The sequence below is a fragment of the Poecile atricapillus genome, chromosome 14 (genome assembly GCF_030490865.1).
Source record: "Poecile atricapillus isolate bPoeAtr1 chromosome 14, bPoeAtr1.hap1, whole genome shotgun sequence".
Lineage (NCBI taxonomy): Eukaryota > Metazoa > Chordata > Aves > Passeriformes > Paridae > Poecile > Poecile atricapillus.
In genome coordinates, this window is record NC_081262.1 from 10,210,613 (window position 1) to 10,238,576 (window position 27,964).

Consider the following 27,964-nt stretch of genomic DNA (forward strand, 5'->3'; position numbering starts at 1 on the left):
CTTTTGGATTGGGATTTCCAAAGGAACATGAAGTTAAGGGGCAGCCAGCTTTGACTAAATACCAGGAGGTTTTATCTCATGCATGGTTCTGCTCCTCTTTCAGGGCAACCCAAAATTTTGGTTTAAGACAGACGGTGAATTCAGTGACTAGAGCACTAGGGTGGGTTTGGGATCGTGACCCTGGCCCTCTCTATCCTTTTTCTAGGAGCTTGTGTAGGACAATGGATTTCTTTGTGTTTTGTTCCTGCTTAAAGGGATCATAGTACATCTTTATGTCATAAGAATATAGGGAGGATTAGAGATTAAACTGCTCACACAGGGTGATCAAGGGACTGAGGTGTCTGAGAACTCACAGTCTTTGGGCCTAATGGAACTCAGATCTACCACTCACAGTTTGGGTTGCTCTTTAATTGTCTTAAGTGAAGGTAAAACACACAAACTGCATCTCCTTTATGCTGGGAATTATGAAGCAGTCTTATACTGAGTATTATTACAGTGAATAGAATTGTCTTACTCTAAACCTGAGAGCAGGTGATCAATGTGAAAATACCAGGGGTTGTTAGATTCTTTCTGATTTGATGTAGCATAAACAATTTCTAACAGGATGTTCTCAGCAGTGTTTTATTTGTTTAATTCATTCATAACAGCTTGATGCAGAGGATTTAATCCTTACTTATCAGATGCCCAGGGAGGTTATAGAACCTCTATCCTGAAGATACTCAAACTCATCTTAGAGCAATGTGGCCTTCTGCAGGAGTGATTGGACCAGAGACCTCCAGAGAACCTTTCCATCAGGAATTACTGTCTGCTTCTGTACCTTAATATGGTAACATTGTGATACCAGCCATGTGTCTCTTTGATGCTTCAGTTTGCATTCATATAGACATCCTGCAACTGAAGTTTTTATTTAGCATGATGGCATAGTCAAGTTCAGAGAACACTCCATGTTATTCCCTAAAAAATTGAAAGCTGCCATTGACTTAAGTTAATTAAAATGAACCTTGCCAGAAAACATCACATTTTTTGAATTTGTTTCTTTTAGTTGAAAAACACTCTTTTCTAGTTTGGTTAAAATGTGGAACTAAAATGTGGGTTCTAATGCCAACAGGAACCTTAATATAGAGTAGGTGGTATTTTTTTTCTGAAGCCCATGAGCTTTTGTTTTTTTAATTGGGGACTTCTTGGAGTTTTATTGTAATTCCTACAAATGACATGGCTGGATGATTTTAATAAGATTTAAAACACATTTTCTTGCCACTATTTAAGAAGAACAGATTTTCTTATAATCATAAGTAAAGTTCCTGCACACACAAGGATTTCCTGATTCTTGGGAGTGCTTCATCCCCCTGTGGCAGCATAAGGCAGTAATGTGCAGTTGTTCAGCATCTCTGAAATGCAGGATGGGCCACCATGCAGTCTTGCATTTCTTGCATTCCACATGAGACTCTCAGAGGTGCAAGGAATGTGGTGTCAGGTCTGTCACTTCTGGTACTGTATGTGCCATCTGCTTGTGAACCAGTGATCAGCAGTGTGAACAGCTAATGCATGTATTACATCTGGATATTGCTGCAGATCCAGGTTGCCCCAGGTTTTTTTCTTCAGCAGGGAAATAATTAAGGTAAAAGAAACCAACAGAGTCTCATCATTATGCAAAATATTTCAGTGCTGCAATTAACAGCAGCTATAATTTAAAACCAGATTTAACATCAAAGGCAGTTGGGATAGAATTAGGATTTATAACCATTATAATTCTGCCAAGGCTTCAGTGAGTCTGATTGCTAGAATTCCTCTTTTGCATTAGCCATTTTAAACCTGTCGACCGCTCTCTTACGTGCCTGGGAATGAGGGAACTGTGCTTGCCTCACATAATCATCTCACAATTCATGGAAATGCCAACACTGGATGCTACATAAAAGTTCCAGAAGGCTTTGTTTCTGCTCTTCTTCAAAACAGCTGCCAAATCATTATTATTATTCAGTTTCAGCGAAGAGTATTAAAATGACAGTCTGCTGGTGAGCTGGAGCCACACAGAATGGGACATGGGGAAGGAAACAGCCAAACTGGGGTGGGGAAATTCCTGACACGCTCAGCCAGGAATGCACAACATCTACTCAGCCTGCTGACATCTGCATTTAGCCATGAACATTATTTGTCCATTAATGAATACAATGCTATAACAAATTCAAAATCCTGTGAGACATTTACCAAAAGGAAGACTAGTTTTTAGTTTTCAGACTGAGGAAAACCTCTGGTATTATGGAACATATAGATAATAATTAATGTAATAAATGAAGTAATTGCATAATGGCCATTATTTAATGATGTAAGAGCTTTAGGGAAATCAAGCAGCAAGATTGGCTGTAGTTTCATCTGTAGAAAACACAGAAATTCACAGATGTGGCAAATATTATTGTTTTGTACATGTTAAGAGACAATAAGCAACAGGCTCATGATTCATGGAAAAACCACCAGGCCTGTGGCCCAGGTTGTCAGCGGACCATGACTTGTGACAGTGTCAGAGTAGGATTAGACCCTTCTCCTCTATCTCACAGCTGCCTTAGATTTCATGAAATATAAATCTTCTTAAGGGAGAGTCACATTTTAGGCCATAAACACTTTCTGATGATATGATTACGCTGTAACCTACTACTTTATTTTGTAAAATTACCCACAAACTTATTCTGTGCTTTGAGCTATGTGTGAACTTCTCTTAAATGTCTCAAATTTTTTCTCATATTCAGAGGGTTGGGACTTAATAAGAATTATTTTCAGCTATCTTTTCAGCATGGCTTTTTCTCAAGTATCAGAGAATTAATCAGAAATAAACCTCAATTAAACCTGTACAATTAAGCCTGAGAAGCTTTCATATGGTTTAAGGTCATCAGAACTGTATCTGGCGAGTCAGTATGCTCAAATATGAGGATGGAGAACATAAAGAAAATTTTTAAAAGCAGCTTTTTCCCCCAAGGTTCTTTCTGTTTAGTTAATTTTTTAATTGTTTTCTCCCCTCTCTCAGCCACAATTTTAACATTATCAGTGGTGGAATATCGCAAAGTGCCTTCTTTACAATGGAAATGTAACAATGCCATGTGACCAAAAGATTGCAAGATTTCTTAGCAATCAGGTGTGTGAACTTCATGTGTGGGGAACGGTTAATGCCTGAAACAATAGAAAAATGTACAAACACATGCTGAGTGCGAAGTGCTTGCAGGACGAGGTAATTGGCAGAGTCAGTCCAAGGTTGCCTTTGGTTTAGTGCTGCTTATGCCTTCACTAGAGACTGGAATTCTGTCAAGGAAGAAAGTGAGAAAAGCAGGGATTAAAATTTGTTGAAAGTAGTTTTTTTGACATCTTTAAAAAGATATATAAAAATGACTAAAACTCCTAGGCATGTAGGGCTCCCAAAATTATTATAACACTGCACAAGCTGCTGCTAAACTGAGATTCTGGGGGCGTAACAGATTTTTCACTCCTTAAAAAGAGTAAGTGCAGAGAGGAGGAGTATGTCTGTAAATTTGTATTCGTGGGAAATCCTGAGTTAAAGGTAAACTATATTTACCCCATTACAAACTGATAATAGCCAAGGAAAAAGAGCCTGTAGCTCTCAGCAAGAGGAGTTTTTTTGAGTTTTATTATTCCAAATAAAAAATATCCAGAGTGAAGTAATTCCAGAGTAGGAGATTCAATGGTTAAGGGCCAAGATCTGCATAATATAATGCCCTATCTGAAGCTCATAAACAGAAGCTGCAAAAGCTGCTGCAAAAGCAAATTCCTCCAACAGTATATCTCTCTCTCCCAAATCTGGCTAAGATTAGCACGTGTGTCTGTTGGAGTTATTGCCACCTGTCCTAGTTCAGCTGAGACAGCCCTGTTTTCAGTGACTTCATCTCTAATACATGATGCATAATGTCCTATTTTTCTGTGCTGCAGCTTCTAAAAGAAATATCCTGGCTAGTTCACATCATCCCTGTGAGGTTTTCTTCAGGAATTTGATTGAGTTTCTCAAAGGATTGCCCAGTGAAATGTGCACTTATCAGATAATTTCCCAGAACAAAATCCTGTGCTGCACTGCTGCAGTTGCAGCCTTGAGAAAAAGTACCAGTCATATTTTACATTAGTGAATTAAGCACCCAGTAATAGTGGCCAATGTTTGATAGTGGAAGATGAAGAAATAAGTTTCTTTAGGTAGAGATGTGTTTAAAAATGGAAGTGTTCTATGGCCAGAAGTGCATAGCATCCACTGCTGAAATGGAAATTCAGAGAAATTCAGGTGTTCGGAATGTTTTAAAAATCTGGCGCATTGAGTCTATGGATTAGACACACTTCAGGATTAACCCCAAAGCTGTTATCATTGACTGGAAGATAAGACTCTACACTGGGCCTAAATATTGTGCTGCTGTAACAGAGACCAAATGTGAATAAAGCTATGAAAATAAAGGAGTATCTGCTCATATAAAAATTGTGGCAGAAAGTATCAGGCCAAAGTATTCATGTGTATTCTTCATTCCCCAATTTACATGCAGCCCAAAATGTGTGCATTTTAAACCACAAATTTTATCAATTTTCAGAAGTCTTACCTTCCACTCCAATTTTGCCATCACCATCAGTGTCTCCTGCAGCCAGAAAAGCCTTGGTCTCCACTGAGGTGAGGGCTCTGGCATCTGAAGAGAAATTCTTCAGGAACAGCCTGAAATAGAGCAGGGTGCTGTGCTTGAATTTTGCTCTCTGAAATATCCCATAAGGTAATGTCTGCTCTTATTATCTGAGGGAATCCACACAGATTCAAGGAAAGACAAGGATTTGTGTTTTATTTTAAAAATAACATCAAGGGTTTCTTCAAGGACACCAAGCAAGTTCAAAGGTTTTTGTTGTTTAAGGAAATAGAGCAGCTGAACAGTACTTACTGCAGCTCATCCTCTTCAATGAAACCACTCTTGTCCCGATCAAGGATTGCAAAAACTTTCCTTATTTGATCAGTACTTTTGCTGGATAAACCAACCATGGAGAAAAAAGACTTGTAGTTGAAGGAATCATCAGCTGGAAGAAACAGAAGTTGTTAAATATTCTCCCTTGAAGTCGCTACTACTGTGTGTATTCCTTGTGAATATGCATGTCTTTTCTTAAGCATCATCTAGCTTCTCTTTCTCTTGTTCCCTGGTGTAGAAAAAGAGCAGATACAGTGGATAATAATTTCCCTTTTTAATCACTCTGTGCCTGTGGTCATATTTCCTTTCAGCCAGTTTGAAGTTTTCTGCTACAATGCACATTCTGCTAAATCAGGATTTATGCAATGTGTCACATGCAATTAATAATAAATATTGAGAGGGTGCTACTGTGACTTACAAACAGCTCCTGTAATTATTAATTCATTTTCATGGAGTCCTTTCTTATGTGGATAATTTGATAGAAGAGTAAGTAATTCACAGACAAACCAGATCTTTGAGTATCTGGAAAATTTGCTTGATCTTACTGAGCAGCTCTTAAGAGAGGTGAGACTGATCATTGCTTCACAAATGACACTCTCATTCTGCAAGCTGAGGCTTTTCCTGAAATTTTGAAGGATAAGACTAACTTTAAAATTAAGTCTTTAACAGGTTTAGACACAGACAGCTTAGTGTTAAGCCAGCCCTAACTGAGACTGTGGCCCTTTAATTGCTGCTCACCACTTGTGAGACCTTTTGAGTTTAAGGGGCTATATTGTAATGTAGCTTAGGAAAAGATCTCACAGGGAAGGAATCTAAGGGAAAAATGATAGGCATGTCATCTTAAGACATAAAAATGGTATTCATCTTCTGTCTGCAGAGCAACCATTCCTTACCCTGGCAGCTGGAGAGGGCAGATTCAATATCCTTAGCAGAGAGGATGTCAGTGATGGCCATTGTTGAACTGGAAAATAAATTAAATGTGAGCTACTTAGTCATTAAAATTACTTCTCTCCTACTTTCATGGCTCTATTTGAAGTTGCTGCAGTGACAGTGTGTGATAGGGGAAACATTATTCATCTGATGGCAAGTGGAGCATGCTGTAACAGATGTCTGCAGCAGGTGCTTCCACTGAAAGCTGGGAATGAGGGAGGAATTCTGCACGCGGGAGCGTGGGGCTTCAGGAAGATTTGATGCCTCTGCTGTGCTGGGAGAGCAAATCCAAGGTGTCCAGCACCACAGAACTTCATGACTTATGTGTGGGTTTTCCTAGAGGTGGATTATTACTTGGTAAAACCTGGAGTATATTTACAGCACGTATAAGAGATAAGGCTGGTATATCCCCTAGAACTATATCTGGAATAAGTGTAATTGGAATGTGAAAAATCTAGTACTATTATCTGTAGATGTAGTGACCTTCACAAAGAATGATAATATTAGTGTAGAATTAGTAATAGTAATTTTACTCATGTAAATTTGGAGGGAAGTTCCTCCCATTAGTTGCAACAATAAATGTGTCTTGCTGGGCTACTGCATCGCTGAAAGACTACGTTTCATGAGAGCTTTGTAAACAAGTTTTTGTCAGTATTTTCTGAGATTCCTTTCTTTTGCATTCCATACAGGTTACAACAAACCATTTTTTTGCCCAGATTTTGGCCTTTTAGTGGATTGTTGTCTTTAGAACAGAAGTATCATGACTTAATATTCATTCTTAGTAGAGTGGAGGTGTTTTCTTCTGACACAGCAACATTTCATTTGAGAAAAATACTTTGTCCCGTTCAGCCACCAACAGCTGCAATGGTTTGCCAGTGCAATGTGTATCAGTTTACAAAATGCTATAATGCCTGAATTTCTAATAGATTTTTAGTGCACTGATGCATTTCCAGTTTGGTAAACTGCACACACCAGTGCAGACAGGTTACAGTTTAAAACTTGCAACATTACTCTTAATTCATGTTAGTGAAAGAAGGAGAATAAGGCATAGAAAAATTATTCTTGAAAGCTGCAAAAGAGTAGAAACATCTTTTCATTAATCCCTAACTGGTCTTCAGCAACATCATTCTTCCTGTCTAACCATGGACTGAGAAGGAATCAACTGGTGGTACCCATCTGTAGTCTGTGCACTGGTTTGAGATCTAAACACAGGTTTAAATTTCCTCTAAAATATGAAATGTCTGCCTCTGTACCTGTTGGTTTGCAGCAGAAGAAATTGTCAATCATTTTAGTCCCTTTCTGAATATCTCAGAAGCACTTAAGAAAGTGATGGCACACATTCCCACTGATGGCAATGGATCCTTCCTCGGCTCAGGCAGCTGGGTTACTTTTCTTTCACTAGCAATTATTTTGTCTCAGTGGGTTCTTGTGCAAAACACTTCCCTCTCTCAGCATTAGGCAATATAACTTTAAGCTCAGCTGTTCACCTAATTCTCATTGCTGACAGGATTAAAAAGGGGAAGAGTTGAAGGAAAACCTAAAAATTACAGCATTTTTTACGAGGGGCATCGTTCTTGTCTTGTTCCATCCTATGATCCAAATGCTGATTCTATTTTATGTTAGCTCGCAAAGAGACAACATACTGGAATAGAGATAAGGATAGATACTTGAATTGCTTTTCGTTTAGGGAGCATTTTGCTTTTGTGTTTCTTTGAAAGTAGAAGATCTGATCAGCTTACCTTTGTGGTCTTCTTGACTGGATAAGGAAGCAGTCAGGTTGGGAGGAAGGTACTAGCTGTGTGTCTCCAGCAGAGCTGAGCTTGCATATATATATACTTTAAGTTGTATACCATATACAGATTTTAGATTTCAGCGTCACGAAGGGGGAACGGTGTCAAATGAACTTGCCTAACTAATCATCTTGCACTATTTTTATCTCAAGAGAATACATATGATATTTGCAAACGAAACAAGATAAGTGGCCAGATAGGCAGAAAGAACAGTCATGTCAAATTTCCCCTGATTTAAGCAGAAAACACCAGCTTCTCCATGTGATGTATGGCAAGACAAAAACCCCCACTATGTGATATGCTTGATCGGAGGAGTCAGATGAAATGAAGCACAATAACTTCTGAAGAGGTGTCTTTAATGACTGTTTAAATGTGATAACTTGTTATCTTATCTGTAGACTCTCTGTGTGATAGAATTTCATCATTGTTGCACTAAACAAAAAGAAAAAATTAAAAGTATTCTTCTCAGGTATTGTTTGCATAGCAAACCAATCTAGGGAAATAATAGCCATGTTGTCTCCAGAACGTCTGATCTGTTGTTGTTTGGAAAAAAAATACCACGCAGTGAATTTTTTGCTATAGAAGGTAAAATAATATTATGTCAATCCATCAGAACAGTTGGCTGGGGGAGGGTATTTCATCTGCTCTGTTTCCAGAGAAAATCTTACAATTCTGCAAGATTCTGACAAGCTGTTTAGTCGGCTATGTATGAAGCAAAAGGGTTCTGATCTGCCCAGCTGTCTCTGAGACAAAAGTCCCTGAGCCCTACATGAAAGATCTTTGCCTTCAGAATAGAGAGAACAATTTCAATAGCAACATCATCGCTATAACAATATCTGAGGAGTGTCTTTTCGGTTTTCAGCCTGTCTTCATTCTCTCTCAGAGAAGTGATTTTCTAGAATTGCTTGTCCAGTGCTGTTTCCCAGTGTTCCTTTGTGCCAGTTACTTTTTTCATGGATGTAATTTGATCATCTCAATTTTCTTTCATGAATGTTGTAGCCTAACTGGGCGAGGAGCCTGTCAGCTTGTATCTCACTTGTGCCTTGAGGTTGCAGAACAGCGAAAGACAAGTCATATGGATGACAGCACAAGGTATCATTGTGGCCAGGATTAAGGGATGGCAAGGGATGACAGTGCAATTGGCATCACAGCTTGAGGTGGTGGCACAGTAAGAGGTGACAGTGCAGAGACTGTCTTAATGTCAGAGAGAGTATCAAGGCATCTATTTTCCAAAGCATTTCATGCTAAGATGGAAGACAGACCTAACCACCTAACCAGTCACTGAAGCCAGCCACTAATAAATCAGGATGCCAGACAGAAAAGTGACAAATGGAGGGTACCTACAAGACCTTAGTGCATCCAGCGCTCACAGCAGCTGAGCAAAAGGCAGCAAAATACCATTGCAAAAGATTTTCTCTGTGGAGGAGTTGCTATTTCATTTGCAGTATATAAACATAAGAAAAATTATTGCTACAAGTTCTTTTTCTTATTAAAAATTCTGCAAGTCTGCTCTCCACAAAACAGTTTCAGACACAGATAATTCTTTCGCAGAGAATTGTTGGTTAAGAATGGCTGTGGAAGATTTCAGCTTTCCCTGTTTTCTGAATGGGTTCTTGACCAGCTGACGCTGAAAAATTTCAGGAAGAATTTGATGGAGAGATATTTAATACCGACTCTTGTTGTTGCATCTGGTAGAAGGGGTACAAATATCACTTTCCCCCCTCAAACTCTTCTGAGAAATGACTTTTACTCTAAACGGGAAAAAATTCTTCTCCCTTTTACACACACCACCCTTTTCTCCCCTTCCAAATTGGAAAATTGTCTACATAGTGCCAACAACTGATGTGCAGTACGTAGGGTGTCCAACATAAAACTTGATGGCATGATATGACCTAATGAAGCTAAGTTAAGAGGAAGGCCAAATTCTGCTGAAACTCTTGGACTGCAGGAATCTGCATGGGAATTTGGTCCCTGGTGTCTATTTCAGAGAATGCATTTGATTTTAGATGCAATGGCTTCTCATTTTGCCCAGAGCTAATTCCACATATGTTAACCCCTCGCCCCCACTCTTCCCTTTAAAAATAGCATTGATTGCTGTTATTTCCCTTTATGCCTGTGGGCTGTTGCCATTAGTTTGAACTTTATGTGAAGCACATAAGGATGCAGTCTTTAGAAGTGTGCTGTGTTTTCTAAGAGGCTTTGACAAGGTAATTCTTTTTGTGCCCCACAATTTTAAGGGTAAAGCATGTAGTCAAATGATTTATTGCTCTGTTCTGTACAGCTGTATTCAGACTCCAGCAAAATTTTGGAGTGACTTTTCTAGTAAGATTGGAGGCACTAGAGATCCATAACATGTGCACTTATGAAATGCATGGGGATCATGTAGCTATTTACAACCAGCCTCCAACAACCATTTTCTTTTCAAGCCCTACATTAGAGATTGCATAAACATCTGTCTGGTCACTTTTACTTTCTTAAATAAAATACTGTTAGGAACTTTGCAGCTGCCATCCAACTTGGCAGAGGATGAACTGGGGAAGTATGAAAAAGTAAGGAAAATATATCTATTTCAGCTTGCCAGGTTACCACTAAAAACAGTTTTAAACCCTTGAGCTTGAGCATTTCTCTTTGCTCCAGGCTCTTTGCCTTCTGGAGGCATGGAGTTGTTTTATTCTTCCCATTTTTAACCTTAATTCTTTTAACGTCTGATGCTACCTCCCCAGGTTGAAAAGCTGTATTTTGGGTCATCATAAATTCTGTGATTGTTCTATGATCTGTTCTTGTCATTCTTTAAGTGCCAATGTGAATCATGTGCAATAGAGTAACAAAAGTGCAGCAAAGAGTTGTGTGAGTGCCTGCTTTAATTTAAATAAGCGTGGTTTAGTGCCTCGTACATGCCTGAGATTATTTTCAGATGAATGAGATGAATGCTTCTGGTAGGGGTATCTGTGGTCACAAGTCAGGGAACAGGAATCACCTGACAAAATGTGTTTAACCTATTGTTAAATGACAAGTGAGTAGTGAGAGTGGAATATTCATTCAACTTGTAATTTGCTCTGGGAATAAGTGAGATGAAGGAAACTGTATAGATATAATTTAGTGTAATTGTATTAATGCATCATGCTCTAGTCATTTGAGGAATGTAACTCCTGGAGAGATCTGGGAATATTTGTGAGTGGTTTTAGGTTTATATTACCTAACCTACTATCTGTAGACACCTCATAACTAACCCCCAGTAAAATGCTGAATTAAAAACAAAAAAGCTCTGGAAGGGTTGCTATGGAGGGAGGAGGCTGTATGTGGGAAATACACCAAATAAGATCTAGTTTATTTTTGCAAACTTGAATGAATCACAAAATTTAAGTAATTTATTTTTCACCAGCTATCATTGTAATGTCACGTGGGTTGAACCTCTGAGGTAGATTTTCAGAGGTGCTAAAAATTTACAATGCAGGTTTTCAGTTCCTAGTGCCCCGTAAAATGTTAATGTACAAAACTTTTTCAGTCATATTTTTCTTAAATGTGTAAAACATAATTTTTAAGCCAAGTAGATTGTTTACATAAATCAGACAATTCCTGGACCTGCATATCTGAAATGGGAATTTCAATCCTGATTCCAAAATTTGAAAGGAATATGACCCTGATGTAAATTCTATATGATTTCTGAAGCAGCAGCTCAAAACTTTTATTTTCAAATTTAACCTTTCCAGTTCATTTCCATTTCTGTTTCTTTCTAAAAATGTTCATCCAGTGATGCAGAAGGAAAAAGCCTTTTTTTTTTCAAGAAAGAAATTCTCATAGACTGATTTCTGAAATGGTAGATTCTTGGGTCCGTTAAATCTGATACAATCATTCATAAACAGACAAGATACTTGAACCTCCACATGATTCTATCCATAAGTCTAAAATTACTTGCAGTAAGTGTCAGAAAACCTGTAGAATCAATTTTCTTGCCTTAATTCTGAAGTAAAAATCTTACTGTTTTTGAAAGCATCCAAATAAAAATGTCAATAAGAAGGTATGTGTAGGATTATCATGGTTTTTGAGCAGAAAATGAAATCAATTCAGCCAAGGCAATCTTCTCTAGCTAAGCTGGAAGCAAAGACACATGCTGAAAACAGAAATTCTATTCAATATTTGATCTACCATATTCTGTTATTGAGCTGTGTTCTTCAAATCTTGTGTGGTAAAATCCCTCGAGGGGATCCTTGTTTCAGGAATTGTAACTTTAGTCTGTGTGTTTACACTGTGTAGCCTGGTGCAGTCCTGCTCCATGACTATGGTTTATAAGCACTATAAATAATCCTCAGTTGCAGCAAGCTTTCACATATAGATGTGTTTGAAATGAACTCAGATGTTTTTCAGCCTGTCTGTATGTTCCTGTGTAGTCCTTATCCCACTGTGTAAACAGCGGCTCCCACTATAAACAGAAACAACTCCTTGGGTTCTATAATTTCAGGAGCACAAAGTAAGAACTGGGCCATTATCTGTGCTTATGCTGATCTAGTACTGATAGTGCTGAATAAAGCAGGGCCTCTCTTCTGGCAGAGTTGCTTTTCAAGGAGTTATACAGATATATTCCAAGGACATACGGGTTTCAAAAACCCCAGATGCTGACTCTGAGAGGCATTTTCCCTGTGCACAAAGCCTGGACCCAATCTGACTCACAGGTGCCCAGTGAAGTGTGACTTAATTCCCTTCTCCTCCATTTGCTGAGATTGGGAAATGGTCAGGACTTGTCTCAGCTCCTTCCAGCCTGGTGTGCAGGGCTTCTTTCCTATGCAAACTAGAGCGTAATAAGGGGCTGATGTGTGTTTGGATATTGTCCAAACATGGAGTTCACGTCTCCAGGGCACGGCACCCAGACCCAGGAACTCTGAAACATTCTTTTGTCCCTCATTAGACGTCGCCAACAACACTGACAATAATTAGAATGAGAACTATAGAAAAGTAAGCTGAATGAATATGGAAATTGGTACTAGAGACATAACAGCATTGGATATGAAAGCATTAAGTCTTCACAAACAAGAATCCATTGAGCATTTGAGAGCTAAGCCTGGTTTAATCAAATGGCGCATCAATGAAGTGATTCCACTGTTCAAATATTTGAAGAATCAGTGGGATGAAAAGACAGAAACAGGCATTGTTCTTCCTATACAGTGCTGCATTTGTACTGTAGCTCCTGAGTGATATCAGTGTCCAGATAGCCCAGTGATTTCAAGCTTTATTGTATAGCATAGGACAACCCAGATAGTAAATGCAAGTTCTTCTTTGCCATTTATGGACAAACCACATTTACTGTGGATTTTATTAGCAAATTGCTGCAGTCAGGTTTAAAGTAAATTATTTCAAAACTGTTGCTCTGGACAAAAAATTAAATTTATGGTAATCAAGTAATAAATTCACTTAACAATCTTTCCTTGAATTGTTATGGCCTCCATCTGAGCTGAATTATAGCAGTGTCTGCACCTTGCTAAAAAGGATACATTTGAAAAGGCATTTTACGAAACAGGAAGCTTAAGGAGCAAAAGTCTAGGTGAATCTCAAGGGCAGGAGGCCTGTCTCCCTTGGAACAGGAATTCCAGCCTGGCTATGCCTGGTTCATTGTTAGAGCAGAAAATGCCCTTGAACTGCAAAGGGATTGAGCTCGAGCTCCTGCTCACACAGGAGGCAGCAAATGGGGAGGTGCTTGATTGACTTTTGATTCTCTGAGACAACTCACAGAGGTACTTTAAAATAGAGACAACAGATAGATGCAAAAAAATGTTGAGATTTTTGCATCAATTTTTGAATTTCAAAATTTTTCAAGGATTTGACTGATTTTATTTGGCTTTTGCATTTGGACATACCATACAGCAACATCTGGATTTGAAAATCCAGATGGTGAGAGCAGAAGGGGTCTTGCTGATTCCCAAGTTCTCCATATTGGCTTGTCCCTTTCTGAGAAGAGGTAGATGAAAGCAGGTGATAAGGAGAATAAATGCATAAGTACTTTGCTGAATTTGAGAAGAACATTTTGCAAATGTATTCTATGTCCTACCCTATGCTGAGCTGGGCTGTGCAAGCTGTAGTTCTGGGCAAAATTTGTCACGTATAATTTTTTCTGGAAAGTTAATTACTTCTGTGGTCAATGTGATGTTACTGAAATTTGAGTATTAAATGAAATGTGAAGCTTTTACTAAGAAATGCTCCAAAGCTGTTATCTCAGAATACCATGACAAGGTAATTTCAGAATACCAAATCCCAGCTACTTCCTGAAAGTTGCAGCTATATAAAACCTTACTGAACAGTGATGTTGAAAAATGCATGTTAATCAGTGCAGATCTTCCCCATCACCTAACCCTGTAATTGATGGTGCCATCAACAGCAGAGACAGTAATTTAAATTATGAATGCTTCTGGTTATGAATGATGGATTTTTTTGGCGTAGGAATTAAAGAGTATGCATTATTAGAACTAGTAGAAGAATTCAAGTCATGCTTTGGAGAAAAATACAAAGTTAGGCATGGTTTAACATTCTTGCTAAAATCTGCTAACAAGCAGATTTTTCTATTAAATATGTAGGTATTACGAAACAGATAGAGAAGCATACATTGAATAAGGTTTGAAAGTTGTTTGAAGCCTTTTTGAGACTGATGCATAAGGCCACCATTCTTAAATTTTAATCTCTATAAGCAGTTATGTCAGTGCCTTTATAGATGCAAGCAACTGAAATTATCAGCCTGGTCTTTTGTCAATTTGCTCCATTTTGACAGAGGAAGTCCTGGGCAGTGACTCCAGTGGGACTGAGGGACAGTGACTCACTACACAGTGTGACCCACTGCTCTGGGACGTTTGTTGGACATCTTCTATAATCACCTCTATTTGCAGAATACATTTCTATTTAGACCCTGAGTATATAGACAGCTCAGTGGTATTAACAAAAGGAAAACATGGAAACTTATCTTCTGGTAATATGGCCACCAGGTCATCTTCCAAGAGGATTTCCTTTGAGTGGCTGGAATTGGATTTCACCCAGTTTTAAAACTAGAAGTATGAAAAACACGATCAGATAATCAGGCAGCACTTGTATCTTGGTGTCCTAATTCTGCCAGTTCTTTAGCAACCCCCTAGAGTTTTCCAAGGAAAACTGAATAAACAACAACAAGGCAAAAATAGCAAGGCTGCTCTTAGAGAAACAAATTCAATTAGTAAAATGGGAAATAAAGGTGCAATCTTTAGAGGTTAAAGTGCTGTAACAACCTTCCCACAAAAGGAACATCCATAAACCTCTTGGAGGCTGCAGCCTGTGGGGTATCACCTGTGTAGGGATATTGTCAGAGAGGTGAGATTTCAGAGTACAGACTTGGGAATGAGGCCATGGTGCTTTGGCTCTTGTTATCTCAGGTTCTCCAGCAAGCCCAGTTGAAGCTCATGGCTCAGGAAGGTGGCAGCTGTCCCTGGGCAGCGCAGAGCCAGCGCTGCACAGCCCACTCAGCTGTGCCTCTGGGGAGGAGAACAGCCTGAAATTCAGCTTTCCCAAGAGAGCAAAACCTGTTTGGAGACACTGTCTCATGACTGGTCAGATCTTGAGAGTTTTCTGTCTTATTTAAAATAATCTGGGTAAGCGCCACTGAAATAGAGCATCCATTTGTCCCCGAGGAGATCTGACATCATCCCAGGTATGAGCAGTGCCTGTGGCCAGTTCCCACAACAGATTTACAACCCTGCCATAAGCAGCAGGAGTAAGGACGAGTATCCCAACCTGCTTGCTTGGCATGACATGGGCTTGATGTAAGAAATACAGAATTGAGCTAATATAGTTACTAAACTGTCTGTTTGTGTCCAGGGAATGCTGAACACATGTGGAGCAGATGGAAGAGATTAAAAAAACATAGAATTATAGATGAGAAATGCTTACAATTAAAGCAACAAACAGGAGATTTCTCTGTACTCTCTTTCCTGATTGTTTTGACGCATGTTCAGATGAAAAAGATTTGACATACAAAACCTATTGTTAACTCCATTTACAATCAAATTCATTTGACTCAAACAACACTTTTCAAAATGATCTTTTTTTCCATTCACTCCAACCTAAGTGAATCAAAGGAAAATCGATGTGTTTAACAGCACCACTTAATTTAGAACATTTTAAGTTGTCTGATGAATCTGGTATTTCAGCTTGTCCTCTACTGTTTCAGCTACTAAGGAAATTCCAGCTAAGGGACTGCTAGATCAGATATCCTGTGTCTCAGCTGGCCCAAAATCCCCACGATGGTTTTAGCACCATTCTTAAGAGAACCATGACGACTTAGTGAATAACAGATGTGTTTACCTGAATATGGAAGAGCACTTAGTTTAAAGGATATTCGCATCAGTATTACAAAACTCAGAATTAAAGGATGATGTGTTGAATATTCTTTTTTTTGCTACAAGTAGAGCAGTTCATTAATAACAATTCAGTAGAAAACAAAAGAAGCTTGATAGTTCCTTCTTGTTGGTGGGAAAGTCTCTCCACCAAAATCATGAAGTAAATATCTTTCTATGACCCTTATAAGCTTTTTTTCTAAATTCTAGTTTCTAAGGTTCATGGATGTTCCTCCCACTGTGCTCATAACTGAGCAAAGCTGAATAATCCTGCAGCAAGAACTTGTGCTTGTGCTGCTGCTCACAAGCCTCGTGGTGTGATCTTGGCGCAAAAGCAACAGTACAAAATTGGAAAAGACCACGAATTTTACTCCAGTCCCAGGGTTTTCTAAAAGCACAGGCTCTCAGCCTAGATTGTGTTAAGACTGTTTTTTCAGATCCCTGACAGGGTGTAAAATTACAGACTGGTCAATGCAGATAAAGCTGACACATATCTTCAAGCACAGGGAGAGTTTAGGGCTATATTTAACAAAAACACTGAGTTCTGTGTTTGGGGAATACACTCTGCCTTCTGTACCCAAAAGAGTCACCAGAATCCAAATTCTCTCTAGTTTCTCCAGTTGATCACATCCCACGCAGTGGTTTCAAATTTTATCAGATTGTGCTTGTTTAGGGAAAGAGGTATGTTTTTGAGGTAAACACATGGAAAATAGGCTTTTTAAATGCATCCAATTTTTAGCTCTCAAGGACTTAGTGTCTTTTCTCCATAATGCTACTAAAAATGCAATCTCAGATTTCCTTTTCATCAAGGGAAAATGTGCAGTCTTGACAAGCTCGGGAGAAGGGACGTATTTTGTGATGTTGCCTAGAGCACATCTGTGTACAGAGCTATTTCTGCCTTTATCTCAGAGCTGATAACATTAGACTTCTGAAGTTAGGTGTTTGAAGGAGCTGCAGACCAAAAGCTGAGTTTTACAGATCTGTCTGTAAATATCATAGTAGAACTCCCGGTACAGTGAAAAACCTGTGTAAAGTGACTCTTCTTAACACTGAAAATTAGGTTCCCTCCCCAAACAAATGTACTGCCTGTATTTTATCAACTTCTAAATATTTGCAGTTACTATTATAAAGTCCATTTCTTTGAATCACATGTGACAGGAATCTTTCCCTGGTAGTAATGACTATTTCTGTTGTGGGGAGCACAGAGAGCCTTCCAGATCTTTCTGAGATAGTCTGTATTATCTGACATTTCTGCAGGCAACGTTTACTTAGTGGTGAATTGGATTGTAAATTCTACAGCTGTGAAATCTAAGGAAACAGGAGTCTTGGCAAATTTCTAAATAAAGCTCTGGTAAAGAGTGAGTGGGAATTTAATGAATACAGATTGTGGAATCAATCTCTCAATGTGTTTTGATTAAGGTAAAGTGCCTATATAATAGGGGTTTTTATTGCACCACTAAATATGACAACACTGAAATTTATTATGTGCTCCTATTTATATTAATTTCCTTTGCTTTTCATTCTTATAAAATGTTTAAAATACAAAATATTGTTTCTCTGTAAGTTCTTCAGCTGGCAGGATTTAAATACAAATAAAAAGATGAGGCCACAATACCAATGCTGAGAATCTCAAAGGTTTTAAAAGAATGAAAAGCAAAGAAAAATATTTTTTTTCCCTGTGCATGGAAGGACAGGCTCTGTATGTGTGTGGTATGTCCGACTTTACTTTATGATTTTTGTATTTTTAGCTTTATAAGAAGAAGATGCTCAGAGAATTGCTCTGGTGGTTTTTTTCTGCACTGAGGAGTCTCTCTGACCAGAAGGAGATTTTCTGGGCAAATGAATAAAGTTGAAATCTCAGCACATCTCACCCTGGGTACCCCAGGGTCTGGGCCCAGCCATGTCCCTGTGTCCTTCTCCTCACACAGCACAGTAGCAGTCCCTCTGGCTGATGGGGGCTGGACACAGCTCTTTCAGAGGCTGCTGCTGTCATTCCTCTGCTGTCTGGAGAACAGATTACAGAATGAAATTAACTTTACCTGACAGTAATAAATACAATACACAGACAGCACAGTGTTCCTGGGTCAAAAAGAAATAAATTCCATGGATTTCTACTGGGACTGGAGTAAGATTTAGTCTTGCAAGCAACACTATCATTTATAAATTGTAGGGACGAATATTTGAAATTTATAAATGCCTACTGTATGAGACTTCTTGTTTTTGAAGTCAATGGCAAAATCCCCATTGACTTGAGTGCCAACATGATGTGGACCACAATAAGACATGTTTCCCATGAAAATTATGTTATAATTAACATTTGGAAATTGATTAACAAGGTGGACCTGATAGCTACAGAAGCTAGGGGTCATTAGAATGAATTGAATATTTCTTTGCTTCTCTACTACTTTAATTGAAAATTAAGTAGCATCCTTGTTTTTACCAAGATCTGGTAATTTTTCATCCTGTACTTCATCTTGGTTAAAGCCACCTTAGTATACTTTATGACCATTGTCAAAACACATGGAGGTTTCTTTTAAGATGATGGAGTTATTATCAGCCATATTCCTAAATTTACTTCCCAGTCAAAAGAGGAACATTTCAACACGTGGTCAAAAAAGATGGCAATTGTCAGTAGAAGGAGGAAACAGACACTCTTCAGGCAGCAGTGGGTGCAGGATGCCCAGGAATGGCAGCAGCTATTTGGCTGAATAGCTCACATGGCTGAGTTTAGGAGTAAGGCCCTATCCTGATAGGAATGAAGAGGAAGCACAGGACTGGACTCCCCTCCTTTACCTCTGTAGTTCTGCCTCCAGAGAACACCTGTCTTTGTACGTAAATTATTTATGCTTATCAGAGAGAGAAATGCAAAACCCCGGATGGACTATCTGAATTCTAATTCTGATGTTGATGTTGAGCCTCCCTGAGGCCCTGCACAGTTGATATTTATTGTGTGCTTTGTGCCAGTACAGTTTGCCACAGGCATTTAAGTGATAGGCTTTGTCCTTAAAAAAGGGTGAAAGAAAGAGGTCAAAGCGAAAGGGAGAATTGTTGATATTGCCTTAATGTATGTTGAATAGATTCTTGTGCTACAAACTGCTTCATTGCAAGACAGATGATTCTAGGAATCAGATCCTACTGTAAATGTATCACAAAGAGCTCAGATATATCCCTTTAGATGCTGTTCCCCCATAAACAAAACTTAGCTAATCTCTTTAACAGCTGAAAGGTTGGCATGAACTCCACAGATACTATCAATGATTTCTGGAGATGAAAATTTGTACTGGAATACAGGCCAGGTAGTTTTGTTGTCAGGGTGTTTTTGTTTTGTTTCGGTTTGGTTTTGTTTATCTGTTCACTTTCCTGTAATTTCTTCTTACTTCTGTAATTTTGGTAGAAACAGAATTTGAGTTACACTGGTCATGAGTTTTTGCTTATCCCTATATTGAAAAAAATTCAGCTTTTGCCTGATTAAGTGCTGCCTTATGGTACATTTGGTTCATGTATGAATTTCCCCAGCTATCAAGATGGTAGTTTTATTTTAAACTGAAATAGTCCCATCTGATCTGCTATGCAAGCCAATAATAAATGGCAAAGTACTCAATTCAGAAAAATAAAATTAGGGGGATTTTTTCTGTACTTCATTTTGTTCTGTGCAGTTCATCTTGGGTTGGGGAGAGAAACAAATATTGTTACGGAGAGCAAAGAAACAGTGCAAATATGTTTATGTATTTCTAATTTTGTCTTGGGTGTTGAATTGCCCTGGGTTCAGTTGCATAATGATAAGTAAAGCAACTGGACACAATCCAGTGCAAAGTGATGCATGAAACCAGCACTTTTCCCCCCCAGTGTGTGAAAATTTGTATCAGCAAGAAACAGATAGTCTAACTTGTATGTAGCTGGAGAACTGCCTGCATTTTGATACCTACATTCTTTTAAAATGACTCGTTCTTCAGTGCAGACACCAGATCTGTGGTGCTGAGGCCCAGCAGTGACATGGAGACACTGGCCTTCATTAACCCTCCATCCTCCCTTGCTGTGCACTGATGTGACCCCAGCAAGGGGACCAGAGAAACTGTGGGCAAGGCTGGGGGGAAGGTGCTTATTGGGTGGGGCTAAAGCCCAATATTTCACCTCACAAATCCCTGCTGGAGCCAGGGTTAGATCAAAATTCTGCTACCTTCTTGTCACAACCCTGCAAGCCAGGTCCTTGCCACTGGAACTTCGGTGTGCGACTGGCTGGGGTGGCCTGGCTGCAAAACCCAGCTACTTTCTGTCCAGGAGATGGAACAAGCTGCTACCATTTCAAGGAAAAGGCCAGTCATTGCTTTTCTGCTGCTAATCAGATGTATTAGTAGTTACAGGCTTAACAGTTATTTTAAAAATCCCCACCTATGGTAATGATTTTGTCTTTAAGCATATTTCACCAGGAAAACCTGATATGTGACTTTCTTTGAACTATGTAACAGGAAAGACTCATGAAAAAAAGGCCTTTGATGTTTAAAGGAAATTACATTTTTAATAAATTACCTTTAAAACAACCTTAAGCATCAGATAGAGAGTAGTCAAAGAATAATTTCTCTGTTTTGCCTTTTTTCTTAGAAAAGTAAGAAATGTAAAGCTTTCTGTTTTTTATAGAGCTCCCCAACAGCTACCTTTATATGGCATAGAATAATAGTATTTGTGTGAAAGTACGATGGGAGGTTCAGTTCTGGAATGAATCTCCTGTTTGGTTCTGGTTTTATATTGTTTTTCCAAATCCACATCCAATCTCTGGGAGGTAGATCTTGTAGTAGGATTTGAAACAGTGCAAGAGTAAATATATAAATAAGTCAGATTGGTTTCAGGAGTGGAGAATGTTTTAAGTAATATTATAGACTAAGCCAGTGTGAAAATGTGGGTAAAGATCATGCAGATTTGGTCTGTTGCTAATCAGCCAGTCAGCAACTCTGCATTTTGGTTTATCACAATGTGACTCTTTTAAATAAGACACAAACATACAAACACATTGCAGATTTATCTTTGGTGGGTGAAGATCTGGAGCCTAATTGTAATTAGTAGTATCTGTGGCTGGCTTACAGACCTCCCAAAGCTGAACTAGCAATAGCAAAGTGAGCACATCTTCCTCCACTGTGAGAGACAGCCCTGACCTTTCACTGTTCAGCAGGCCTTTGTGAAACTGCTGGGATTTATTAATCACTTGGATTGTTTGGATTGACAAAAGGACAACTCAAAACATGGTAGGTAATCATGAATGTGGGAGTTAATCTCTGTGATCTCTGACTGGTGTTTAAAGGTTCATGATTTGCTCCCAAGTGACTGAAGCAGCAGGGTGTAGGAACTGAGGTCTTCCAGCTTTTTTTTTTTTTTTAAATGCACAGTATTTCAGTTTTGGATGAGGTGTAACTTAACTATGCTCTTGGAGCAGTCAGCTGTGGAGTATTCTGCTCTTGCAATGGTCCAAGCAGTGCTGCGTGTTTGAAACCATTGATGGAGCAGTAGAGGATCAAACTGGGCAAATTGCTCCAACTAAACCCAAAGCACAAGGATAAACACTCTCTCCAACTCAGCTGAGTTATTCAGCAGTGGTTAAAAGTCACCAAGGCTGAGGGGCACAGTGCCATTCAAGGCTTTGTAATGGCTTTGGTGCTGCTGTGATGCTCCTGGAGGGTGATGCAGAGCAGTGGCAGTGGACTTTTATTAATCCCAAATATGCACCTTGCACTCCATGACATGTTCTTGGTTCTAACCATGGAACTCATCTGTGCAAATTGTGTGCAAACTCATTGAATTCTGCACCTACTTGACAACCAGTCCTTGCAGATTAGATTATTTTTCTTGGAGCAGGCAAGATTTGCCTAAGAGGAAATGTCATAAGAATAGGATGGAAAAGAAGAGTGAATTCTGTTGCTTAAAGGCTGGTCCTGCTAAAATAGAAGGGATAATGCACTAATCAAATTTTGACAAGGTATTAAGGAGAAAAGATGGGAAAACATTTTTGAACTGCCTGCACTAAAGCTGGATGCCTGAAAAATAAAGCAGTTCTTATGCATAAACATAATTTTGATTTAGTTGGCATTATCCAGGGATAAGTCATACATCTATAGCAGTCATAAACGTCAGTGCATGAAAGAATGGGCCTCACACAGGCTGGTGATGCCAAGAAATCAGGGAGACCACCTGTTCCAAGATGAGGTACAATATAAATAAATACAGATACCTCATCTTGCCCAGCTGGTACCAGCCCAGGTAGCACATGTTGCATGTGGTGCATGTGGACATTATTGTGTGACTGAAGCATACATGGCCTGACCTGCTTGTACAGGACAAAGAGACGTTAACAGAGGGAGTGATCATAATAAATAGCTGTTTTGCGAGAATGTTTCACTGTGATTGGTCTTCTTGAAAAAAAGGCTGGTTTTCAGGCTGCAGGGAAGGACAGGTGATCCATGAATTGCACTCTGCAGTGGGGCCCTGCTAAGGTCATGGTGGCTAAGCTAAGATGGGGAGATGAAAATACTGGACTTGTCAAGACAGGGCTTGGCTTGTTGAGTCCTCTTCCTTTGTGCTTTCTGATAGACAGTATAGCCAAAGCAGAGAATGGAGACTGAAGAGAAATAAATAGGCAGGGAGCAGGGAATGACCAAAAGAGAAAAACAGTGAGTGGAAAGGTGAACAAGATCTTGTTGTGTTCTTTATGTCGGTGGTGATCTTGCCTTTCTCCTTTCAGCTGCTGGTGTCTGAGCCTGGCAGGAAGAACAGAACAAGGCTGGTAGCCTGTAAACACTGACTTACAAGCTCTGGCAGGATTGATATCAGTGAGTTAGGATGTCTCTTGGCTCCCCCAGTTTTCTTTCTCTTACTATGTTTCCTTAATATGTTTGTTACACTTCGTAAGACCTCTTAATATCTAAAGCCTTTAGATGTGGAGGATTTACACTGATGTAGGAAACACTTGCTTAAGGACTAAGAGTGCGCAGTCCTTTCCCAGCTTGGCTCCCGGCCTCTGTCTGGCCTGTCCCCAGCCTAGTTCTGCATCCCCTCGGAACGCCCAGCCCCACATCCCGCCGCTGGGAATGCACAATTCCACATCCCGATGCTGGGAATGCCCAGCCCCTCATCCCGATGCCGGGAATGCGAGCCCCTTGTGCCGCTCTGGGACCGCACGATTGCCGCTGTTGGGACGCGCCGCTCCCTGCGCAGGGAGGCTGCTGAGCGCCACCTCGTGTCTGCCGCGCTGGGCCCGCGGCCCCGGGGTTTTTGGGAAGGGACGATGGCTGGCTCATCCCTCGGAGCCGGGAAGCAGCAGGATCAGGCAGCGGGATCAGGTGCTGAGCTCTGCCTTCCCGCGGAACACTCGGCAGCCTCCGGGTTCTGCGTGCGAGTGGCACAGCCAAACTGAGGTCGTAAGGAGGTAAAAAAATGGAGCCTCTAAAAACGTTTGTAAATCGTATTTTACGCAAAAAGCTGCCCTTCTTACACTGCTGAGTTAGCCAGGAGGATGGATATGAGGATTTGTTGATAGTACATTAAATTCTGCTCTGCAGTGCAAAAATCGAGGGACAAAATATCAGCGACAAGGTCAAGGAAGCTTCCAGGACTGCCCCTTCCAGCTGCTCTGCTGTTTTGTGTCACCTCTGTGACTCCTCTGGCTCCCTCAGGTGAGCACAGAGCTGCTCTGACACAACCCAGACCCCTTCCATCCTGCCAGGATGTCTTGTACATGATCCTTCATCCCACTGCCGTCCTTCCCAGTGCATCTTTCCTTCTCTGCAGTGGAGGTCCAGTTTTCCAGAAAGATTTTTTTCTCTATAGTCTTGGTTCTCTCATTAAGCTGTGATTAATTCCATTAATTAATTCCATTGGCATCAGTACCTGAATCATATCACCCATGCTAAACCTTATGTAGATGCCTTCTATTATGTAGACAAACACTGGATCCTCAAATGAAGAACCCAGTTTCAAACAAAGGAGTTCTTTGGCATTTGAAATATCCTGCAGTGCTGTATTCAGTGTCTAAGTGCACAGGCAGGGCTATTGGAATTATGCTTATTTTAAGAGAAAAAAAATCACCTTATCCTGACAGGCTACAAGCTACACAGGATTTTGTGATTAAATCAGAATTATTCATACCTCTTTCATGTTCAGAACACCAGAAAAATAAGAAAATATTTCATGTGGTGGAAAACCCAAGTAGGTTATGTGAGACCCCAGAGTCAGATTATGATGTCTTTGGGAAAGGGCTGAAAGGAAGCATAACAGAGTGAGATCAAACCATGGCAGGTGTGTTGTTGCTACTGTTACTAGTACTGTTTCCACAAATGTTTGAGATGTTGTAGGTATTTCTCAGACATAAAAGAAAGAATTACATTTGGCCAGGTAGTTCACAGTGGGATATGAGGTTATTTTTCAATTTGACATGGAAACAAATAAAACAAACACAACATTAGCAATTATTTGGATTCCTGTTGAGAACGTGTTATGTAACTACTCTGGCTTTCTTTCCTCATAACATAGGGTGGGGAAGATGATAAATGTAGATAAAGGAATAATACAGAAATTCAGCCACCCTGCAGTATTTCAAAGAATCACCCTTGGCAGGTGCAGAAAAGGTGTCCTTGAACTTCCACAGCATCACAGCCAGAGTTCTTTATCACATTCCAAACTGTGATAAAAGAGCAGAATCAATAACTCAGAGAATAGGGACAGAGCCGCTGATGCTGAATAGAAGTCCTAGGAGGTAAAGGGTATTTGAGAAGAACATAATAAGAAATCCAAGTTTCTCCAGTCATCCGTAACCCATGTTTAATTTCAGTTAGCAAGGGCCAGCCTACAGGGTAGTTACTCCAGATTTATACCAATATAAGCAAGAATGGAAAAAAAAGGCACTTGATAAAAGAAAATTCAGCTAGAAGATTGTAGAGAATAAAATGTCATCCAATGATTAGTTCGGGCAATGGAACAGAGTACATTTTGTTTGAAAAGGGAGAGCCACACTGCACTATTAGGTGTTGAAGTCCTGCAAAAGGGGCCTGGAGAGGAGGAGCTGGTCCATCTACACACCTACACAAATCCTTCTACAATCAGTGCACCCAGGTGCAAATCCCATCTGCCTGGGAGGAAAAACACATAATTTGGCTATGGCTATTGAATAACTGGCAAGGGCCCAGTGTTTCAGAGAAATGTGAAAAAAACTCAGAAACTAACTTATGCAGCAATGAGGATGTGCTGGGAGAAGCCTGCTGGTCCCTTGGCAATCAGAAACACTGTGAAGCATGGTATCCACACACGAGAAATAAAGAACAAGAGAGATCTAGTCTTGTTTCAAACCTCTGTTGGTATATCCCAAACACTGACAGCCCACAGACTCATTTCCTTTGTTATGGAACTCTTCTGTGGGAATATCAAGTTCCATATTAAGACTATTTAGGTTTTTTGTCTTCACTGCTCCCTTTGAAAGACCATGCAAGTATGTGATCTCCTTCAATAGCTAGGAATGTTTTCTATAGTTTTCAGTCTAAACATGCTGTTGATCAGATTATAAAAATTTTATCTCATAGTCACGTTAACCTTTAACTCAGTTCTTTTCCCACTCTATTTATCATAAGATCTATTTATAAAGGACTTGCATAGATCTATTTATAAAAGACTTGCATATTGTTCCTCCACTGTCACACTGAAGAAGTCATGTTCTTTTTATCTCTCCCTAAGACTGCTAATTCTGTAATTGCTCTAATAGCCAGTCTGCACTGATTCCAGTTTAAGCTAATCTTTTTCAACACTGTTGACAGGAACTGTATAAATATTTCACACAAAATCTTACTAGTGCCTTGTCTAAAAGTGCCAATATTTCCTTCTCTGCTAAAAATCTCACCTAACCCATCGGAACACTACATTATCTGTTTCCACAGCTGTGTTGTACTGGCAGATTTGGCACACTGTCAGTCTATCAGAACACTCGGATCTTTTTCCTTCTCTGTTGCTTCCAGCTGATGAATCCCAAGAACATGACTTTGCAGTTCACATTATTAAATTTCTATCACTGCAGGCAAGAAGGTCATCTAATTCCAGTGTGGTGATGTGGTCCTGCTCAGCATTGGCAGTATCCCCCAGCTTTTTATCACATGCACAATTTTTGAGGCTGGGCCTGTTTATGTTCCTAGTTCATGGAAATGTGGATTATATGGTATTGCTCCAAAGAGTGATCCCTGAGGAATACCATCAGGTAATTTGGCCATTCTTGTAACTACTTTTTTATTATAACCCGTTGCTCCTTCTTCATATTGTTTTTATATTAATCCCTATCACCTCAACTTTCAGTAATGATTTCCTGCAGAGCACTGTATCAAATAATCTATTTGAACTTCAATAAACTGAGTTCACTGCATTATTTCATTGCAGAGAGACAATTATCTTCCTCAAGATACACCAGCTCAGACTGATATCCTCTGCTCTGGTAAACCATATATGTTTTCTCACATTCTGTTTGCCTCCCCACAATTAATTTGTTCTAAGACTTGGCATTATACTGAATTTTTAAAATACATTTTAGAATATGTATACTTTCTAAAAATACATTTCAGAATATAAACATTGTATTTGCTATGCTGAAGTCCTAGGCAAGCTTTCATTGAAATTCATTAAACGCTGGCTGCTTTTACTTGAAAATTCATATACCAGTTATTTCAGTATGCTAGGGAGGAGATTGTATATATTCCTCAATAGTTTTGTGCATGAAGAAATATACTCTGTTTCTTCTAAGACTTGCAATTTTTGTTATACTACCGCTTCCTTTATATGTCATTCCCATCTGTTATTAGCCTAATGTCAAAGCAAAGGATCATTGCTTATTCTCAAGCAATACCATCTCTTGTTAGCTGATTTATTATTAAAGAAAACCACCTTATATCATCCCTGTGTCTTTGATGGAGCTCTGCTATCACTGGTGGTATTAATTTTCTGCTTTAAGTTAAAATCTTCCTCAAACAAGGAATTGCAGTTATTATTTTTCCTGTATTTTTACATCTCTTATAATTTATATTCAAGTTTGAATAGAGGAAGGAGGCTTTAAAAGATCCTCAGCACTATCCTGATGGGGCAGTTTTTGTCATCTCTAGTCCAAGTCCTTTCCACCCAAACAGAATTTGTTTGGTCACTGTGATCACAGATTTCTTCACGCTCAGCCATTTCCTCAACATTCAGTGACACCTTCCCTCTCCTCTCATTTCTGTCTTCCCTAACAAACTCCCTACATACTGCATTAGTGAGAATATTCTGTTCTCAGCAGAAAGGCAGAAGACCTCTCCATGCTCCAGCAGGGTTGCTGATGAGCTTCTGATATCTCACCTTGCCTTTGACATTGCCATTCTGTGCAAGACAACTTTCAAGGGAGACAGGGCATGTCCTGTGCGAGGCCCAGGGGGAGGCTGTGCCCTGCCATGCCCAGATGGTAACCAAACACTTTTCACAATCAAAGATGGCCTGAAAATAGACATTTGATAACTTACCTGCCTGTGTGAACACTCCACAGGTCCTCAGGTTCTGACTACCCTCTCAGGATTTTCATATAGAAGTATTAATATGAAGAAAGAGTACAGAAACACTGGTTTTTGTGCTTACTGATTTGTTCCCCTGTGGATGTCATATTTCCAGTATTTTTCTGGCATTCACTGACAATTAGAATAGTCAGAGCACTTCCTATGGAGAGATCTACTTGAGCTAATCTGCATGTCTTGTTCTTCAGAGAAATTATTTTAGCCACATCACAAAGCCATTCACTGAGGTTATAAATTTCAGCAAAGCCAGGGAAGAAATATGCTCCTACATACCTGATCTGCTGAATCCACCAGAGATCTGCTTCTTGGCACTGACTGCAGGATCAAATAAATATAAAAGACTTGTTGAGAAACAACATTCCTGGAGTTCTTTTGGCCCCAGTCACTCATGTCTGCACACACCCAGTTGCTGTGGCTGGAAG

The 27,964-nt window shown here is 39.6% G+C and overlaps 1 protein-coding gene across 2 annotated transcripts; it reads right to left on the bottom strand.

Moving 5' to 3' along the window:
* Window positions 1–615: 615 nt before the first annotated feature.
* LOC131584454 (parvalbumin, thymic) lies at window positions 616–27,901 on the bottom strand. 2 transcript variants are annotated; one of them, XM_058849595.1, is made up of 5 exons: window positions 27,816–27,901; window positions 5,819–5,886; window positions 4,905–5,037; window positions 4,578–4,687; window positions 616–3,288 (listed from the first exon to the last, which is right to left on the bottom strand). In XM_058849595.1, exons 2-5 carry the CDS (start codon window positions 5,877–5,879, stop codon window positions 3,263–3,265), a joined length of 330 nt encoding a protein of 109 aa, XP_058705578.1. In that variant the 5' UTR covers window positions 5,880–5,886; window positions 27,816–27,901; the 3' UTR covers window positions 616–3,262. The 2 variants fall into 2 exon arrangements, with proteins under 2 accessions (XP_058705578.1, XP_058705577.1); XM_058849594.1 differs by lacking the exon at window positions 27,816–27,901 and adding an exon at window positions 7,595–7,653.
* Window positions 27,902–27,964: the final 63 nt, after the last annotated feature.

Excerpts from the sequence above, each read along its gene's own strand:
- LOC131584454 (XM_058849595.1), bottom strand. The coding sequence starts at position 5,879 with ATGGCCATCACTGACATCCTCTCTGCTAAGGATATTGAATCTGCCCTC. Across the intron at positions 5,038-5,818 it reads TGCCCTCTCCAGCTGCCAGG|CTGATGATTCCTTCAACTAC; the intron begins GTAAGGAATGGT and ends TGTTTCTTCCAG. Across the intron at positions 4,688-4,904 it reads ATTGAAGAGGATGAGCTGCA|GCTGTTCCTGAAGAATTTCT; the intron begins GTAAGTACTGTT and ends GCTCTATTTCAG.